Source organism: Oenanthe melanoleuca, chromosome 1 (assembly GCF_029582105.1).
Source record: "Oenanthe melanoleuca isolate GR-GAL-2019-014 chromosome 1, OMel1.0, whole genome shotgun sequence".
NCBI classification, from domain to species: domain Eukaryota; kingdom Metazoa; phylum Chordata; class Aves; order Passeriformes; family Muscicapidae; genus Oenanthe; species Oenanthe melanoleuca.
Window position 1 is genome coordinate 41,824,841 of NC_079333.1, and position 21,378 is coordinate 41,846,218.

Genomic DNA, 21,378 nt, shown 5'->3' on the forward strand with positions numbered 1-21,378 from the left:
ATGATTCTGTGATTCCCCCACACCACCACATTGCTGAGGACAAAATTTACGCCAGCACTAAGCACACATCCCTTTCCTATTACGACTTTATTTTTTATTTTTTCCGTTTTATAATCCCGATCACAGCGTATTTTCCTTGCTGCGGCACCAACATGTTTTTCTGGGTTATCCTCCACAAACCTAGACTTTAGTTAAACACGCGCACAACCTCCCCACGCTGGAGCGCGGGGGCCGGGCCGGGCCGGGGCGGGGCGGGGCGGGCGGTGGCTCCCGGCGGCGCTGCCCGATGACGTGCCCGATGACGCGCCCGATGACGCGCTCCGGCTGCGCCCGGCCCCGCCCCGTGCGCGACCCACGCGGGGCGGCGGAGCAGCATGGGCCGGCCCGGCGGAGCTGCGGCCGCGGCCGCCTCCATGGACCCCGTGCGCAGCTTCGAGCGGTGGAAGAAGAAATACAGCCGGCGGACGAAGAGGCTGCGGCTGCAGCGCAAGGAGAGGAAGCGGCCCGAGTGGCAAGTGGAGCGGGAGAACATCGGCCGCCTGGTGCAGCGCTACCCCGAGGTACGGCATCCGGGGGCTGTGGAGAAGCGGCTCCTCTCCTCGCGTGGTGTGTGCGTGCGGACAGACCTGGGAGCAGGAGGGATGGTGTCTGTGTGTGGGTCCTGGGCAGGCGTGGGGAGCCCCGCTGCTGTGCAGGGCTGTTGGTGGGTAAGAGATGTGTTGGGTGGCACTGCTCTTTTAGTGCCACGAGGTGCTCTGTTCTTTTATCCCTGGCAGAGAAGGAGGGGCCGGTAGTCGCAGTTCCAGGGGTTTTGGTGGAGGTGGCTGGACGGGCTGTGGAGCCGGGGGCAGTGGGACCCTCGGAGGGGCGAGTTTATGGCTAGGAGGGCAGCGAGGAGGAGGAGGAGGAGGCTGAGGCAGGTGCTGGGCAAGGTGGTAACCAGGGACACTTAACCCTTCTCACCAGGCAACGTGGATATCTCCGTTGTTGGAGGTAGGACACCTTTGTCTCCACAGAAGACGCACGACAGGCAAAGCATCAGTATGAATGAACGTGTTGTTTAGCCTCAAGTTAGGAAATAGGGCTTTGAATGCAAGGCCTTGAATGAAGTGAGTGGTGTTGCTTTTGTCACCCAGATCCCCTTGAATTCCGGCAGGAGATAGTCGGCTTTGGAGTCACGCTGATCAGTGGAAAGCGCTGCAATTGTGAATAACGGGTTAGGTGTGTGCTGCCTGTGGTGCTGCTCATCCTCCTGCCTACTTTTGCTGAGTTTGCAGGGCAGTTGTACTTGGTTATGCAGCACTTGGCACAGCTGGTGGTAGTGGCTTTTTGGTGATTGTCATTTGGTGTAGAAAGTGTAGAAGAAACACATCTGTTACCATAAATAGGTTGTGTTAGCTCCGTTAGTTAAGATTCAGCAAGTTAGTATTCTTGAGTTTCACTGGATCATTTGCTTTGCTGTTTGAAAGCAAATGGCTTTCAAATGGCCTTGGCTATGTGAATGTCTATGGATGTTTCCATGTCACTAATGTGACTGCACATGCATCTGTTTCACTGTGCATCTTGGGGCAGCATAGGTAAGGATTGGATAGTGGAGGGTTGTGTTTGTGTGTGTTTTTAGATGTTGAAGAAAAGAGGGTGTAACGTTCAGGCATGTTTTCATCAGAATTAAGGAAGAGTAAACATGTGTTAGGATAGTTCTGGGGACTCTTGGTCTCACCTCTGCTGGGGTTTTGCTGTCCTTTTGCTCCAGGATTCTCTTCCTGCGTACATTTGAATGCCTACTTAACTTTCTGTCTTCAGTCCTTCGGATATTCTTTTCTGGTCCCTGACAAGGTTTTCCACTGGGTCTCTGGTGTTTCTTCCGTACTACCTTGGATCTGATTAAAGTGGGAGTGGTAATTGTGAAGAAGTGCTATGTGCTTGGATCTTCAGGGGTCTCCAGTGAGTTCTGCATGATGCAGATCCCTTAGGAACAAGGAAAGTAGAAAGCTCTTGGGTAAACTCCTCTCTGTGAAGAGCAGTGGCTGGGGTCTCTGGCACACAGGCTGTTCGTGGGTTAGATTTACCTGTGCATGGAATAGTGGTAGAATGGCTGATGGATGCAAGGTGATCCTGCTTGGCCTCCTGTCCATAATTTCATGTGTGAGAATGACTGGGGTGCATAAACAAGACAAAATTAATGATGAGTACTCAACCACTATACGTTGTTCCTGGATTTTTTTTTCCATTTGTTGACATGTGGCAAGCATGTGGCAGCATAGATGGAAAATCTGAAATTTAGTTTCAATGTTCTATATCATGGGACCATTTTCCTGTCTTATATGTTTGTAGATGAGCTGTTTTCTGTTGATTCAGTGACTTTGTTGCCTGTCAGGCAATTGATTAACCTGGTCTTTTCCAAACAATTGTGCTCATGAGAAGCGTTAACAGCCTAAATGGTGTGCTGGGGAGCTGTTTGTCAAAAATTCTTTCTAGTCTGCTCAATTTCAAATTATTTGAGTTAGATCAGAACAGCATTTAAAGTATTTGATATGAGCTGGCTGCTCTCATATGGAGGTGATTAGAGAGAGCTCATGGTTACAGGTTCCCAGCAGATGAGCAGCGGTACTAACTTTGGACAGGGAAACAAACTGAATACAAGTTGGTGGTGTTTTCCACTGGTGCATGAAGATGTGGAATAGGACTATCAGAAGATCTACCTCACACATCAGTTCTTCTTATGCTTTCCATTTGGACACGACTTAAAAATATATCAATACTTTCTGAGTTTAAGGGTACTACAGTGTAACATTGCTCAGCTCCTGGAAGTATGTAGGGCAGAGAAATAATATAGGAAGCTTTGTGACGTGCCTTTTCCCAACATTTCTTGCTCTTTTAATACTGCTCTCACTTTTTTCCCTTGGATATGTTTGAAAGAGCTAGGGTTATGCATGTAATGATTTTTAAATTGATTTAGAGAAGTTGAAGGTAGAAGAGCAGAACAATTTTTGTCTTCTTTTTTGATTAATACATCTGTTCTTACTCATCTAGAGTTAAAAAGAAGTTCACTACTGAAGAACTTTAGTTATTTAGAACAATTTCAGATTGCTACAATAACCCATTTCATGTATCACAAACCTGTTAAAATCCATCCCCTTAGTTGCACATAATTGATTGCATGAATATTTTTTTGTTGTTAGTAAAATACTTTTCCCTCCTGTAGGCCTTCTGGTTTTCTATGCAGAATCTCTCTTAGCTGAAATTAACCAGAAATTGTATACATCACTGAGTTGTAAATATTTAGCATGCAAAATAGTAAGACTGAGAATTACCAACTGAATTTGGAAGTACTTGTCAAGAATTCCAATTTGTTTAGATTAGCTCAAAATAGTGTAGAATGCTTGACTAGCCAAATTGAATCAGGTCATACTGAGCTGCTATATATTTATGTTAGCACCAGCTTGTAGAATGCTGTTCAATTCCTCTCTTATGGTTGGATTATAAGCAATGATTAAAATTACTTTGTTTCAGATAAATGCAAGTGAAATCCAAAGATTTTCAGATTTTCCATTGTCAAAGAAAACCCTTAAAGGTGAGTATAGAACTTTTCTTTGGAAAATAATATAAGGAAAAGGGAATACATTGCTTATCTGAATCTGAACAATTTTTTTTCTTTAAGTTTTAAGTGAGTATTACCATGTACATAATTTTCTAAACACAGCAATGCAGTCATGGGCCAGACAAAATTAAATAGGTTTTTTTCTTTCTTCCTTTTTTTGTTGCTCTTGCCCTCCCACACTCTCTCTTTTCTTCCCACCCTACACATACCAGGACTGCAGGAATCTCAGTATCGTGTGGTAACAGAGATACAGAGGCAAACCATAGGTTTGGCTTTACAAGGTAAAGATGTGCTTGGAGCTGCAAAGACTGGATCAGGCAAAACGTTGGCTTTTATTGTTCCAGTAAGTAATTTACATCCTTCTATTTCTACTCAAACCAAGTTATCTGTGAAATATTGGTGTCAGCCAGATTACATTAGTGGATGCTGAGAGAAAAGTTAAAATTCAACTGATCTGAGTGTTTCGAAAGCCAAGATACTTAGGAATTAAATAAAGCTGCTTGAACTTCTGAAAGAATTGTATTTTTTGTGGCAGGAATATTCTGTGACTTAAAAGTTTCATTTTGATCCTTACATTAGGAGACCCTGTGTGATTTAGGAAGTGCTTTGTTTTTCTCTCAAGGATGCTTTCCTGGTGCAGCTCTAGTTGTCTAATTCTTCTGGCATTTGAAAACTAGGTGTATGAAACAGAATGGTAGATTTTTAGGTCCTTAGATGTTTTTAGTTTTTTAGTTTTTCACTCCTTTAAAATGTTACAGTTTGGACCTTATGTAACAAAGTTAACATTTGTGATTGTACACTTCCTGTCAACTCCTGAGAAATTACTTCTGGGTGCAAGCAGAAAAGTGGGATGAAAAACCCTATCATGGATGTCTGACAGTTTTACTCAAAGCATCATGATCTGCATTTCATTTCTTCAATTTGAAAGCATAATTGAGACATGTGCTTAAAGTGCACATATAAGTGGATACAAACCCCAAAGGGGATAATTTTTTTTTCTTATGGAATTGCTCTGTGTTAAACATTACTTACATTTTTGTAAACATAAATTTCTTTGGAGCCTATTTCGTTCAGTAACTGTGAGAACAGTAGTAGGTGTTTTGAATACTCTCTCTAGTAAAGAAGATTTAAGTGTTATGCTTTTTTTTTAAAAAAAGAATCTTATTAGTAGAGAGTAAAAAAAATGTATGGTGGCTTCAAAAGTCATGTGAAATTGAGAAACAAGTGAGATTGCTCTATTATTTAATCTAAGAGTAGAAGTCCTTTGTTTTACAAACCTTATTTTAAAACAGTTTTAGAGAAGAGGGCTAAGAGGGGAGCTGAAGAGCAGAAAAAAATTAATTTTGCAAGTATGCTTACCAGCTCTCAGTATTTCAGAAGGCTTCAGATGTTCATACCTGTCAAGTCCTTGTGGTAGGATTACCTGACTAATACAGTGTTTCTGTACAAATCCATAAGAGGAGGAATAATCCTGGTGTGAGGTGTATGGCAACTTTAGTTGGAATGCTCTGTATGAAGTGTATGGATAATACTGCTTCAAGTCTATAAGCCAGAACTAAAGCTTCAATAATTAACATTTTCCCAGGTGCTCATTCTGTTTCCAGTACCCACAAAACCTTATGAGCAGGGAAATTTCTCATATTTTTCAACACTGATTCCTATTATCATATAAATGGCCTAATTTCCAGAATTTAGCAGAGTAGGATTAATTGTGCAGTGAAGTGTTTATGGTTTCCTAGCCATTACTGTCTGTCATAGGTTGGTACTGAAGAATTTTGCTACAGGAAGTATCATTACTGTTAGTTAAAATTTTTATATCATCAACTATGTGAAAAGTGTGCTGCATCTTCACATCATTATTTCAATTAATGTACCTTTGTATTTTTTTTTTTAATGACACACTTTGCAATTTGTTGTTGTACATTTTCCTCCTGAGATTTTTGTGGCAGTAACGTGGTGATCTCTTTCAGGCTTTGGAACTCCTCTATCGCCAGCAGTGGACTTCAGCCGATGGCCTGGGGGTTTTGATAATATCGCCTACCCGGGAGCTGGCGTATCAAACCTTCAAGGTTCTGCGAAAAGTGGGGAAGAATCACGAGTTCTCAGCTGGCCTTATCATTGGAGGAAAGGTCTGTGTCTTCCCTTGGAGTTTGCTGGAAGGAAGCATAGTTGAGTGCTGTATCAAGTGCTAGTTTAGGAAGAAAACCCTGGGCTCGAAAAGTCAAGGAGGAGAGTATTTAGTGGGAACCTGTCAGTGGCCCACTCATTTTCTTGTGTGTATTCTGTGTCCATTGAAGCTTTTTGAAGCATATTTAAAATCTTTTCAATGTCTATGACTGGATGGACCTTCCTGCCAAGTCTTCCAGGACTATCCTGTTAATTTAGATTACTCTGAAATACATTTTCCTCAAGCCACAGGTGTGAGCATGCTGAAGAAATGGTGGCATATCTGTGGGAAGAGGAAAGGCCGTTTTTTCTAAAAGCTGTTAATAGATTAACTGGCCTGACTGTCTCTGGTTCTGGATTTCTAGTCTGAACAACTTAAGCTAAGCTGGATTAACTCCATTTCAGGATCTGAAAGAAGAGTCTGAAAGAATCCACCACATAAATATGCTAATTTGCACTCCAGGACGGCTTTTACAACACATGGATGAAACTTCATATTTCTATGCATCTGATCTGCAAATGTTGAGTAAGTTTTTTAAGTACTTGAAAGTACTTGGGAATATGTTGTAACAGCTCATAATTGTGTGCAGCACTTCCTTGCATAAAAAGTTTATTCTTGTCATGGTATGTAGATGAATGGCATTTAAACTTGCACATGTTAAGTATAAATTAGAAAACAGCAAAAATCACATACATGTACTTTCTTTGAAGCCATGCCTCCCTTAGGATAATAAGAACAAGCAGGGGATTTAGTAAGGAACCCAAACTCCAATGCAGTGCCCCACATAATCTTTTGCTTTTGTCTTTCCTAATGCTAAGCTTACCTTTCTGTCTATGGCTCTTGTGTCTTCCCTGACATGATAATTAACTAGCTCTATAGGATATCCACTGCAGTGTTTGGACCAGTTGTAGCATTTTTCTTTGTGTTTTAAACTAATTTTATTCTTTTGTTTGCATTGTTAAAATTATTTGTTTTCATCCTTCTAGCCTGAACAAAAATTTTCAGTGTAATGAAAAGATTTGCCTGCTAGTTAAGAGCTGCATAATCTTTACCATAGCTGGAGGAACTTAGAAGCAATTAAGAAGCTAATGAAGCTGATAAATATGAAATTATGCTTGCTACACTTAGTACAGTTCATGGCAGTTAGACAAGAATTGCATTAAATGTAGACTCTCAAAGCTTTGTTTCTGTGCTACTCGATTTATACCCTATATTTCAATGGTAAATTCAGCTTAGGTACAGGAGAGTGTTTTGCTCTGTAACAAATACTACAGCACTGTTTTACATTCTGTGCTTTTATTTCAGTAATAGGACAGGGAGTGTGTGCAAATTGCCAAACTGTTTACTTGAGATGCTGATCTTTTTGGTTCTGCATGTGAAACTGAGGGCTGGAGTGCATAGTTTATGCTATGATTTCTGTTGAGGGTATTTTTAAAAATATGTTTTAAGAAGTACAGGGATTTCTAAAGAGATTCCTGTCATGTACAGTAGTTAATTTAATCTCTACATTTTAAGTACGGATAGAATTTTGTGCTGTGTGGATGTAATGTAGAGTTTTTTAATAATTAAATGTAAGACCAGTTTTTTCTCAAATTTATCTTTCAATCCAGTTCTTGATGAAGCTGACAGAATTCTAGACATGGGGTTTGCTGATACAATGAATGCAATAATAGAAAATCTACCTAAGAAACGCCAGACCTTGCTTTTTTCTGCAACACAAACAAAATCCGTGAAGGATCTTGCACGGCTGAGTCTGAAAGATCCAGAATATGTTTGGGTTCATGAGAAAGCCAAATTCAGGTATGTTGGTTTTTTTTTCCCCCCCTAGGGAGGGTTAGATAGTGATCCTATTTCATGTTTCTCTGACAGTTCCCTGAATCAGAGGTTTTGCTGTGCAGCCATCACTGGATCAGTGTCTGATCCTGCTATGTGCCTTCCTGTGAAAGCAAGGAATTTCCAAATAAGAGGGAACTAGTTCTGATTGTATCACTGCAGGGGGCTGGAACCTGTGTTTGTCTAGACTACTCAGGCAGCTTCTCAGACTGGAATTTTTTTCCTCAGTAGGAAGCTGCAGAGTGGATTATAGCCAGTATCCTGAGCCTAGCAGCACTCAGCTCTGACTAACTCCTTTTTGTTGTTCAGCTTCCTTGCCTCCCACATGTGTGTGCAAAACCACCACAAATACAGTTTGTGTGCCATCTGGCTTTCCAAGGATGTGCTTCCCTCTTGGGAAAGTGCAGAATGACAATCTTGCTTGTGTATTCAGTATTAGGTGCCCCAAAGAAACCATGTGGTGTTAGTTCACGTGTGGTAACTCCCAGGGCTTCCTGATGTGCTCTATTCTCTCTGCATGTTTAGGGTTCTGGCTCTGTGTGCACAAAATAAATTTGTCCTGCCCTGCAGTTTGGAGTAGGATGGGAGGCCCTTGCTGGAAGGGAAGTCTGTGCCATGCTCAAAAAATTTAATGTATCACTAAATGAGTGTTGCATTTTGGCACATAATTTTCTTTTGAAACTCAAATGAAGAATGTTATTTTCCATTTCTGTGGGCTTGATCATCTGAGTGTCAAATTACTTACGAGCATGGATGATTCTTTTTCTGCTCTCCTATGAAATATGCATGTATTTCCATATGTAAGATGCAGAAGAAAGGTGAAACACAGAGATAAAAATGGCTTTCCTGGGAGCAAACCAGAAATCATCAGGAAAATGCATGGCAGAACCACATTGAATCTTGAAGAAGTTTTTACTGTTTGATTTGATTATCTCTGTATTGTGCTGCAAATACCTTGTTTTAATCAGTAGTGCTATCAAAAGCATCTTCCATAAACATGATTGCCAGAAAAAATTGTGTGGTTAATACCCTCTTAGCAGAAGAGAATGTAAAAGCCTTGTATGTAGTCTTCATTTTGGTGACTATATATTTCACAGATCTCCCATGATTGGTAAAGTCTATTTTAAAGTGCATTTAATTTTATTAAATATTTGGGAGAATGCAATTAGATAACAAAGCAAATTAAAAAAAAAAAAAAAATATTAATTTGTTTTAGAATTTAGTGCCTTAGGTTATTGCCTTATAAATGCAATTTCCTCTGAAATACTTAGAAAGCATAAAGTGCTGTGGCGTAATTCAAATTAAATAACAGAATTAAAACTGGAGGAGTCTCTTGTAATTTCATTCTCCCAAGTGACCACCTTTAGAAAATAATTTTGAATACCCACAGTCTGTTTAGACTGAAGGAGAGGGACTGTAAGAGATTAGCATTTAGATGTGTTTCGAGGGCAAATATAGCAAAGAATTTTTTTGTTGTTTTATTTCTGCTTTTAAGAACAGAATTGTGAGTTGAGATGACAATTCAGAGCCTTAGAAAGTCACTTTGTAATCAGTAGAAATACATCAATGCTCTCTTTTTGTGCATGATTAGACTCTGCTTTGACATTGCCTTAAGCACAAATGATGCTTTAATAGGACTAATAGACAAAATTGCATTTTGAGCCAAGGGAATTTGAATGTTGCTGCTTAGACATGGAAAGAGTTTGCCTTGCTGGAAGTAAATGAATTTAGAAGTAATGTCAAAAGTCATCTGTCCCACCCCACTGGCTTTTAATAAGGGAATTGATGTAGCTTTCAAATGAAGCTGCTAAGACTTGTTTCTCAAAGTGGGAGAGCTTTCCAGCCTGATTCCTTTTCTTTTCTCCTTTTTCTGAATATATATAAGACACTCCTGGCTTAAAATAAAGGTGAGACATTTCTGTGATTTATCTAAATGTACTTTTTTGGTGTGAGGGTGTTTTCTTTTTTTTTTTTTTTCTTTTTTAGTACCCCAGCAACTTTGGATCAGAACTATGTTGTCTGTGAGCTTCAACAAAAAGTAAACATGTTATACTCTTTCTTGAGAACCCATTTGAAAAAGAAGAGCATTGTGTTTTTTGCAAGCTGTAAAGAGGTATGCTTTTTTTTTTTCCTCCTTCCTTCCACCCCAGAATTTTAAAACTACTAAAATGAAGATATTCATATAGGTGTCAGTGCATCAGAGAGGTGAGATTGTGGGCTAATTTGCAACAGGAAATTGGAGGAACAAACTATCGCCTCCTGCTGCATGTCATTCAGGGCCTGGCTTCACAGTGGCCCAGGCTAAATGCAGGAAGGTTCTGGAGACCTGAGTGTTCTAGCCATTTTTGTGGTCTGCTGTTGAAAATGAGTGCTAAAAGTTAACGTCAGTAAGGCCCAGCTATTTCAGTTCTGTCTTTTGGCATGTTTTATAGTTAGCTTACAAAGCATTTCTGTAATTTTACTTGCTTTCCTTACAAGCTGCCTGTTTGAGAAGGTGTGGTTGTGAAATAGTAAGTAATAGTGCAGGCAAAGGTTTTTCTCACATAGCAGGTCATCCTTCAAGTACCTGCTTGTGTGAGTGTCCTGGGACCATTCTGTTGAAGTTATTTGCAGGTGTTTGTTTGGCACAGATATTTGTACCAGCAGTTAGCTGCATGTGTCAGGTATTTTACAGTACAGGTATTGCTTGCTAGTATAATGCAAAGCTAGTATTTTACAATAATAGACCATTTTACAATGACCTAGTAAACATTCATTGCATTTCTTTCACCTGTGCAAGAGGTTGCAATAGTTTGTTGTTCTGCAGTTGACTGGTGAGTACACTGAAGTAGTCATCTTATTTGTATGGAAGTTCTCAGAGCTGCAGTTGTTCCTGCACTATACACAGTTCATGTAACTACTTTCTTAAAAGGATGAATGCTGCTTGCTGTAAAATAATGCTGCATCATGGGTACTGTAGGTAAGAGTAAACAGGCTGATTTTGTAAGGGAACCTGTTGAATTAGTAAACTGAGACTGTAGACTGATTTGAGTTACAAGTATGAAACACTACTTCCCTCCAGTACTGTCTAAAAGAAGTGCTTCTGATGGACTTTTCATACTTTGGTCCTTTGCATACAGCCCAAGTACTCACATCTCAAATTGTTCTTGGTGTTACCTACTCTGGTTTCCTTTAGGAAATGCCATCAAAAGGCATGGCAATCTTTTGCCGCAGTTGCTTTTGTCTTTCAGTGCCTGGTGTGTAACAAGGTCTCAATATCTTTTTTGTCTGATGTGGAGAAAAGTTTATTTAATTTGATGTACCGTGTCAGTTGCTATATACACTGTATATGATCTTAACAGATTCAAAAACAGTGCATGGTAATTCTTTTCCCCCCTGATTTGTTGGGTAGGTTCAGTATCTGTTCAGAGTGTTCTGTAAGCTTCAGCCTGGTCTTCCTGTCCTGGCACTCCATGGGAAGCAGCAGCAGATGAAGAGAATGGAAGTCTACACTTGTTTTGTTCGGAAAAAGGCAGCAGTGCTTTTTGCTACAGATATTGCAGCTCGTGGCCTGGGTAGGTACCCACAGAAACAACAGCTAAACCTGTTGAGGCTCTATCAGACTCTGAACACTGACCCAGTTTTTGAAAAATGAAGCTGTAGTTTGCTTAGGACCTCAAAATAGAGATGCTTCTTTGAGTTCTGCTGTTTCTTTACTGAAGAGGCCCACTTTGCTCTTTTCATTTTATCCCCGAGAAACATGTGTGGATGTATTTGTTTACAACGTGCTGGATTTACAAATCCAGCAGTTTTAAGTATTTCTGATATGTCTGTATCCTGTGGGTTATTCTAAAGGATGTGAAAAACTGCTAACCTACTGGTATGTGGAAATAGAAACCTTGGAAATTTTGGAAATTTTAATGTCTGATATATGAGTGGCATTGTAGGACTGTATTGATAAGGAGACAAAAATAAATGAGGGTAAAAAGATTTTTTTTTCTTTTAATTCTTGGAGGCATTTAAGTACAACACAAGACTTTTCAGGAGTCCAGTTATTCTTCAAGATAGCAAACTTTTGTTGAAAATGTGAGGTTTTATCACTATGTTACAAAAAGAAAGAAGGCCCTCTAAAAACTGAAGTCAGGAATGAAAACTGGTTCTCATACCTTCCATACTGCTGAAATCTCACCAGTGACTATCTAACTTGGGTATGGTTAATTTGGCTTAGAGTATGGGTGTAATTCTGGAATACATTATAGCTGCAGATTTGGTTTGAAAGTAATATCAGTGCAAAGCATGCTGCTGCTGAGTGAAGTGCAGCAGTTAGAAAATGCTTATTATTAATACCATTCACAATCAAGGTTCACTTTTGTCAGGCTTGGTCACCCCTTCCCATCTTTGAGGGGGTTATGGTGTTTGTGTATGTGACAGCTGAAGTGAGGCAGCCTTAGCCCAGCTGACTTCAGACCTCAGTGGTGTAGGATATTAAGAGTAAGGGTGAAAAGTGGGTCAGATATGGTTATATAATTGTTAACCATAGGGTGTTTTATCATCTGTGTGATACAAAGCATGTCTGTTCTTGTCAAGTGTGAAATTATGTTCCATTCATCGCACTGTCATAATTTAGGAAACAAACACACAAATTAATTAAACTTTTTTTGATGAAGAGAATGGTTGTTTATGTATGCTTATACATGCAACTATTTTTTTTTTTTCAGAGATTGCACCTAGTGTCTGTAAATGGGTCCAAGTGATGGTTCTTACAGGAATTAATGCTCTTAAATAGGAGGGTTTTGAGTCCAGTGAACTTACTTGATGTATTTTTTCTTTACACAGATTTTCCAGCAGTGAATTGGGTCATTCAGTTTGATTGTCCAGAAGATGCAAACACATACATCCACAGAGTGGGAAGAACAGCCAGGTTTGTTTTCACTTTTCTTTCGTATTTTAATGTTTGAAATGAGTTCACTGTAGAGACAGATCATTGACTAAAGATTCACTTGAAAAAAAATGAAGATATAAATTAGAAAGAAAAAGGCTGTTATCACTAAAAGCCCCTTTTGATTAGTTAAATATAATGATTTAATTTCATAATTTCTTAGCTTCAGAGACTTGTACAGCAGAAAAAAATATCCCTGATTGTTCCATCTGATTAGGGAAGATTAGTGAGGAAATAGAAAACCATTTTCTCTTGGGTGGATTACCTCAAAGGATGAGTTGAGTGTGTTTGTGGGTGGAAAAACTTGTTTTGCCACTGACATTTATAGATAAATAAGGTTTTACACTGTGGATCCAATTTCTTTGTGTCATTGGAGACTCTTCAAAAGGATGGAAATATTTCTTCCTTATTTTAATTTGGGAGGAAGGAATCAAATGTTAATTACAGGTTATATTTTTAATTTTCTAAGTCTTTTATGGAATTATATTCTTAAGCACAGCTTTAGTTAAAATATTTGTGGCTAAGCCTTTATGATGGAAGGGAGTTACCCAGATACTCTGTTGAAAACCAAGTCCTTCATCTCTGAAGTAGATTTTTAAGTGAAACAGCAGCTGTTACTGCATATAATTCAGGAGATCAAAAACTTCATGCAATTATCTGAAGGATAAAATGTAAGAGCTAGCATTATATCTTGTCTCTAATTTAATTTGTTTGTAGTAGAGCTTGCAATATAGGCAGTTGTCTAACCTAATGACAGGGCATTTGCTTACAAAAGGATTTCAACACTTTAAGAATTTGAGATCTGTTTTCCTGGATCAGCACTCCTTTCCAGCACTCCTTCAAAATGTAGACGTTTTTGCCATGTTTTTATTGTAATTGGTAACATTTCTGCCCCATTCTGTCTCTGCTCTCTGTTTTCTGATCTTCTACAGTAGAAGGGAATGCTGAATTTTGAAATGACTGAAAAAAACCTGTCACTGAACAAAGTCAGTGAATATTGTATATAATTAGATAAAACACGTAGCTATTTAGCTGATTTAAAATTTAGATGTAATCTTATGCATACCAATTGAGAGAAAAGCATATAGGCTTGGTTAGAAATCTGTAATATTTGCTTTTTCGTCTTCCTTCTTTTTTTTTTTTTTTTAGTCTTATGTGGCTTCCACAGAAGGCTTGTAATTTTGTCTTTTTGGCATACTGTCATCATTGAAGGAAAACAATGTGTTTGGCACTGTTTAATTGGCAGTGTTTAGAGTACTGGTTGAGCTCTTTCTGAGCAGTGTCACTCAGTTACAGCACCTCCCTGGAGCTGTAATCCTCAGGCCTTTTCCCAGTTCTCATTAGGAGCTAAGAAAAGCCATTGTAAGTTTAGCTTGTGAAACAGCTCTAAAGAGGTGCAAAGACAAACAACTCCCCTTTGTCATAATGCTTTTTGCTCTGAGAGGACTTTCCTGGCAACCTTTAGGGTCTGTCTCCTGTGGCCTCTGAAGTACAGCCTTGTGTGATTGCTCCAGGGACAGATTTAGCAGAAAATTGGGGCAGAGTGTCTGTCTCAGGGGCTCTGGGCTGTGCTGGATGCCTTACTGGGGTGTAGATTATCTTTCCTTCTATGTGAATTTTTCAGTAGGGAGGCCTTATGGAAATTGGGAGCACATCTGAGCAAATTGCATGAGCTGGAGGGTGTTGACTGATGGTGAAAGCAAATTCCTTCTGTAGGAAAAGCTTCATGGATAAATTCTGTTTCCTAATCTGATACAAAGATCAGCCTGTATTGAGCATTCATTTTGAAGAAACATACAGGCTGTCTCCATCCATAATATAAAACGGTCCTGGAAGGAAATTTGTTTAGGAAACTAAATAGCGTAAAATAAATCTTTGAAAATAAAACAAGGGAGATGTCTAATAATTTTAAGTAAATACTGTACAATAAGTAAATAGGCTAATGCAGTTTTTGATATGGATAATTGAGAATGTACTTCTTATTAAAATCTGAGTGTTGAGTAGAAAGCTTCACTTGTTTTCAATAGCTACAGTTTGTATGAGAAGCTAGTGTTTCTTCTAGAAACTTGATAAAAATGAAAGGAACTACAATTTAGTAGTCCTCATTAATGAGGTTAGAGATAATTACAAATTTTCATGGGTTATGAGAATATAATTGCATAGAATGAAAGCTAAATTAAATATCTAATTAAGGGGCTGTGTTAAATTGTAATTAAAACTGGGATGCCAAATACTGTTTACTTTTAAAGTCAAATTATTTTGTGATACGAAAGTAAGTATGGAAGGGGAGAAATTATGCTGGGGAAGGGGCTGGAAAACCTTTGACTAACAGTCATGGATGTGTTCCCACATATGTCTTAAAATTTTGCAAAGTTTGATCTAAGACGAGAGATAAATAATAGTTTATTTTTAAGTGGATAAAGGCACTGTGTTCCCTAAGAAGCATTTCTTTTGCATTTTACCCTGCTGAAGACCATAAATTGCAACTCCTGCATTTTTGATTTACAGTAAAGTAAGATCAAGAAAATCTGGGTGCGGTCCAGTAATGCTTTTACTTTATAGTAGAATTGAAATGTATTGGTGGGGCTTTTTTAAATCACCCTGAAAGGTATGCATGCTACAGTGACTGGAGCTGTTTCTTCCAGTTGCTTTCAAAGTCTTAAATAGTTCACTGACAGAATTTCTAAAATACTGACTCTATCATGAGCAGTCCAGTAAATAGTTTCAATGTTATTTTTACCACACAGTTTCTTAGAAAAATCAGTGGTTTAAAATACTAGATTGCAGTGTTTCCTGTGGGATTTCATTTCAGAAACTAAATAAAAGCTGCTTGTAGCAATTGCCTGCAGAATTAATTTCTTCTGGCTTTTAATTTCTGTTGATGCCTTCTATTGTGTAACCTATGAAGCCTGAAAGTATTCTGTGATGAAATAAACTACAGTGCCACTAGGGGACAGTAGAAGATAATAATAATTTTTGAAGCACCCTGATGCTCACTTTTTTCCCCAACTGTTTTTCCAAACATAATATTTAAGTTGTATGGCATTAAAAAAAAGTGTATAGGGATGTTTTTCTTCCAGTCATAATTGCATTGGTGAGACAAGACACCAAAAAATTTATTTTATCTTTTTATTCATGCATAAATCCCTTGAATTTTGGATGTACCTATATCCTGGCAACACTCAGTAATTTCTTTCTTTTTTGGCATTACATTAATCTCTCCACTTAATGTTTAATTTCTTTTTTTTTTTTTTTTTTTTTGTTTGTTTTTTCAGATGTGGCTTAAAAACTGCTGCTTGAGTTTAGTGATTTTTCTGTTAGGAGTCTTTTTTTAAAGACACTGACACTGAAATATTAAACAGAATAAATATTTTTGTTCTGCAGTTTTTATATGTGATATGTACAGAGCCTTATTAGATTTAGGTCTGACTGGCTCAGACTTCTGATGGTATTTAATCCAGCCTAGCTGGTTAGGTTTCTTAGGTGCTTACACTGATTTGGAGAGTAATAGTAATTTGGTTGTTGTCATTAAACATAGTGAAAATGCAGGCATGCTTCTTTTCTTTTAGTAAATTATATTTCTGAAAACAAATGGAATAATAAAACCCCATTTTCTCAAAGCAGAATACTCTGTTACCTGTCATCTTTGTAGTGCCTTGTATGATGCTTAGATCCAAGGAGGTATGCCTAAAGACTTTTAAGAAGAATGTGTTTTTTGATGCTTTGTGAGTACTAGAGAACACACACATCTGTCAAATTATGGACAGGTGAAAGGAGCAGGTTGTAGAATGGTCTTATTCTGCCATGTAGTGTAAGCTTTGAAGCTCATTGATGCTCATTGGGGCTCTCCTTAAGTAATTACACATTATATGTGTGAAAGTGAGACTAATAAGCCTTAAGAGTGATGTGACAATAAAGCATATAAAAATGCAAGTGACTTAATAGTACTTTGTCAATGGTGGAAGCTTGATTTTTATTTATTTTTTTACATGGGAAAAATATTTCAGGGGTATATGTCTTGGGTTCTGAATAATCAGGACAGCCAAGAATGACAACTGCTTGTTTTGATTATTTTCCTGTTTTTATTTTGACTCACTGATGTACTTTTATTGTTGTTTAAAAATAAATGGTGTATTAAGACCATCTCATATTCTTTTGCAGTCAAGTCATCATCCTAACTCAGATTAAGCAAAAATGGCTGCCAGTGGAGGTCACAAGACATTGTTGACACCACATTTAACCTGGAATTCGTTTTATTAAGTTCTCCAAAATTAAACACTGTATCCTAGCTACATTCTTGACAGTGGCCTCTGATGCTGCAGTTGTACTGGCTGGCACTGTGTTATCCGCCAGAATTCTCTTCCTAATGAAATGGTAGGAATGTTCCTGTGCACTGAAAGATTAAGTGGCCAAGGTTATTACCTGCTGAGGTGAAGCTATGCTGTAAGCTGGAATAACAAAATAAATAAGCATGTGTATTTTAATTTAGCAGAGTGGACACAGCTGCTGTGGGGAATGGATTGCTGCCTGTATAGGCTGGAGGAGTCAATAACCTCTCAAGGCATTTTGAAATCAGTTTATTCTAAGACTAACTTGATAAGATTGGTGAGCCACAAGAGCCAATAATGGCTCTTGTCCATTATTTCTTGTGGCTGGCAAGCAGGGACCCAGTGTGACAGAGTGAAGGGGATTGTGGTTCTGTGGGTAAGGGTAGAGTCCAGATGGTTCTCTGAACTCACCAGGAGGTATAAGTGGGCTGCTTTTCAGACAGAAAAAGGATATTAAATGGTCAGTGGAAAAGAAAAAATAAATTGAATCAATCTCTGACTTCATAGCAAAATTTACTTATGATTTTTTGGGGATGCTGAACTACAGCCTATGCAATGGAGAAATTGAAGTGAACAAAGCCAATTAGAAGTGATCTAAAGCCAAACCAAACAAATCAAGCCAGTTAACGTTTTGTTGTCTAAATGCTCTGTGGGATGTCAGACTGTTCACAACCCATGGGAAGAAGCTCTTTTTCCTGGGTGAATTGAGGACTCAGAAGTGTACACTGGCTGTCTGCTGGGGTAGGTCAGCTGTGAATACTCGACTCTGGTCTCTTGTAATTTTTATTGGCTGCTTTGGTAGGACTTGCTGTAGATGATACAGCACAGTTTCAGATTGCAGTGCACACAGATCTCTTGTTAAAGATTTGTTGTTTTAAAGAGAAATCCGTATTACAAAAACAGACCATTGATCATGTAGATGGGATAGAAATTCCAATATGCATTTATTTTCTGTGCTCATTTGTCATTAAAAAAAACAGAACAGCAAATTACCATATTATGAATAAAACCCAGCAGTATAGAAGTCATGATAAATTGTAGATAAAACTTTTCCTGGGCCTGGAGAAATAATGTTTTTTTGGTTTGAAGCTTAGATATCACCAGTCCTCATTATGTCACAAGGCCCAGAAGGTATTATGATTGGAAATAAAGCTTTGCCTGAATTGAACCTGGTATTGGAGATGTAAAACTGATACTTTGTTTAAGAAATATGTTTAGAAATAGTACCTTAAATCGTCAAATTTGATGGTTGAGCTTTAAAAAAAAATATAAATTATTATATTGCTGTAGAAGCCCTTAGGGGTAGACATGGATATTATTTTCTCTTTGGTAAAGGACAGTGTGTGAGTGAACAAGTTTATTTGTTATGTGTATCAGATTGAAACAGATCTGCTCAGAATAAAACTATCCATTCTGATATGTTTTGGATATATTTTTATAGATGTCTTATATTGTTCCATTGCACAAAAAAGTGCAGCACAGACAAATGCCTGCATCAATTGAATGTTTTTTCCTTCACTACTGTAGTTTTATAAAAAAAAATTTACAGTTTAAAAAGTTTAAAAATTAAATATAAATTGCATGCTGGAAATACTAGAACTTGACATACTCTAACTTTTTTCCTAATCCATCTTATATCAAACATGATTGTTAGGTTATTAGCTAATAATTCACTGCCATTTCTTTCAGTCTTTGCAGGGGCAAATCTTTCTCTAGAAATAGGAGTCTGTGTTGCTTTTTGTATTTTGCTTCCCAGTCTTTCCATGTGAGGAAATCATCTTGTTCTTGATTCTTTATGGAAACTGAAATTATGTGCAAAGGTTTAAATAATGTTATTTTTGCAAAATCAAGTGGTCCAGATTATTTCTCTTCTGTGAAGGGTGTGAATGGTGTGTAGTCAATAAATGATTGCCTTACATAGTGAATAACTTGGCTTCACAGTGGAAGTCATTATTCAATATTTTTGTATTTATGGTTTTGCAAGTATGTATGATAAACAAAGGTCCATTAGAAGAATGAAAATACATAACTAGAGTGTATCATCATGCACATGCAGAATCAGGCACATTTATTGGGATTGGTTTTAATGCTATTCCAGATGCTTGACTTATTAACCTTAATGTTTTGAGGAGAGCAGTCTCTTGCTTGCTTCTAGTAAATCTCTAGCAGATTTGATCGGGGTGAAAAAGAGGCAGTTGAGCAGTTGATCTGGCTTCCCTGGTGCCTGATTTCCTTTCTCTGAAAGGATTTACTTTGGAGAGTTTCTGCAGTACTAAAGTATCTAAAGATGGCTTGTTGGCTTGGATGCAGTACTTTTGGGAATGGGTTTTGATTTAAGTTTTGCAGTGATACATCACTTCCTTCAATGCCTTTTGACTGATGAGATGACAGCATATGCTGGTGCTAACCATGCTGGCTCAGGCTAAAATTAGTTCTTTAATCAAGTCAACCCAGTAAAGTCCCATTCAAGTTATAGACTAAAAATCCCCACAAAATAATTTTATGTGTATGGTGGTAAATGTGTGACGTCCAGAGTATAAAAAAAACTTACACTTATGGCTCCTGCATGTTCATGTGTGGTAAATAACTTCAAAAACATTATCACTTCCTGTATATTGCATTATCTGTAATGGGAAATATTCTAATTCAGGAAACTTATGCAAGTATCTTTATATCTGCAACCCTCCTCCCCCAAATTTTATGATTATCTCATCATCGCAGTTTTCTCCTTTGCCAGTTTTTAAAATAGACTATTTTTTCTTGCCAAACAAAGCAAAGATACTGCCTTTAACTCTGGAAATTTGGCATCAACTTATGTCTTCTGAAATACAAATGTTAGGGAAACATGTTATAAAGCATCTGTCTGAGACAACCTGTATAACATTTCCTATAGGGTCTGCATATCCATGCACCTTATCCTTACCGTTCCCTTTCCATAACTTTTTTTCCTACTGGATATTTGCTTTTACAGCAGAACACTGGTGCCTGATGAGATGGTTCCCATTCCTATTTTATTCTGTTGTGACCACAACTCATGTCACTGACAATTAAAGTGTGGTCCATTTGACTGAACCATATGTTACAATGGTCATGGCAAAGATGTAGAAGTACTCTGAATGTTATTAGAATGAGCTCAACTCTAGCTGCATGGCCAGGTAGAATTGATTAATAACCACAGTATGCTTTAATATATTGCCTTTGTTGTTTGGTAATGTTGTTTGCTTTAGTAGTATTGTGTAGAAGTATATGCAGCTGTTGACTGGATGTGATCAAGAATGGGTTAAGGTAGACACTCAGTTATTGCCTAATTTTAACTATTCGGCCTGCATGAAAACCATTTTTTTCCTCATCCTGTCTTCACTGGACTTTTACCATTCTATTGCTTCGTGTTTGATTACCAGCTGTTGGCTCAGGGTAATTTTAGCAGAAGTTTAAGATAGATTTTGTCATGGTGCATAAACTATCCTCTTAATTTTAGTGTGTGTTTTTTTTTTAATTATTCAAGTGAAGCTATTTGGCAACACTTTGTGTTTCTTTTCTAAGGAAATGGTGTTCTAAACATTTTAAAACCATTTTTCTCTACTTGTAATTAGCCACTACCACATTGTCCTGAGTAATTTATCCCACTTCATTTTTGTCTGCCTTTGGCACTTGCTCTTGATTGTAGGCATCTTTCTTTTTCTCATCTGCAGTCCCTGTAAATATAACCCTTTGCTTTATAGCACTAATGATGATTTTCACAGCTTCCTGCTTGTAAGTCGTGATTGAGTTGCAGAGAGGTTGTTTGCCTTTTTCAAAATTATTGAAGTCAGTAGACTCAAGAAAATAAGGCAGATATGAACTAGAAGTGATTTTTTTTTTCCCCCCAAGGGCTTTCTACAAGTAAGATGCAATTTTCCATGGGCTTGGAATAAATCGTATCTTGTAGTCTTAGAGACTGTTAAGATCACAGTGCAAAGATGAGTCCCTTCTCTGGTTTCTTGATCACCTTGAGGAGATGACAGGATATAATCAATTCCTACCCAGTCCAAGAAAATTTGATTACTTTCAGGTTTTTAATTTACTTTTCTTCAGCAGAGTCAAAGTGCATACTTGTTGAATAATAAATCACCAGAGTAAATTAGCATTTTAGGACAGATGTTTGGTTTTGGTGATGATGGACTTGAGGGCTGCAGTCAGCAAGAATAGGGAGAACTTCTAATATTGTATCATCTGCTGAAGTAGGCCTCCTGCTGAAGAACTGTAGTAACCAAAGGTTCCTGTAAGGAAAATAGGGGGTGTTCTTTTTCCCTGTTTTAGGCTCTATAATGGAAACTAACTGTTTATGCCAGTTTTTAGTAGTTTATCCTCTCCTAAGTTTGCCAGTATGGAAGCTTTTAGCATGAAATACACAGAGAGAACACTTTGGAAAACTTAAATCTTCCACTGAAGCCTCTCTTCTTGAGATTATCTTTTAATGCCATATTTTTCTGATTAGCATATTATGAGGTTGGTTTTTTTGGTTGTTGGTTTTTCTTTGAGAAATAAGATA

General features: G+C 38.0%; 1 protein-coding gene across 1 annotated transcript in view; it reads left to right on the forward strand.

Moving 5' to 3' along the window:
* The first annotated feature begins 293 nt into the window (after window positions 1–293).
* Window positions 294–21,378, forward strand: part of DDX10 (DEAD-box helicase 10) — a 154,511-nt gene continuing 133,426 nt past the window's right edge. The window contains exons 1-9 of the mRNA XM_056492541.1: window positions 294–560; window positions 3,514–3,574; window positions 3,814–3,944; window positions 5,572–5,730; window positions 6,173–6,293; window positions 7,379–7,568; window positions 9,588–9,714; window positions 10,993–11,155; window positions 12,417–12,501. Coding sequence (XP_056348516.1) covers window positions 375–560; window positions 3,514–3,574; window positions 3,814–3,944; window positions 5,572–5,730; window positions 6,173–6,293; window positions 7,379–7,568; window positions 9,588–9,714; window positions 10,993–11,155; window positions 12,417–12,501 — 1,223 coding nt within the window. The 5' untranslated portion in view covers window positions 294–374. The remainder of the gene's footprint in view (window positions 561–3,513; window positions 3,575–3,813; window positions 3,945–5,571; window positions 5,731–6,172; window positions 6,294–7,378; window positions 7,569–9,587; window positions 9,715–10,992; window positions 11,156–12,416; window positions 12,502–21,378) is intronic.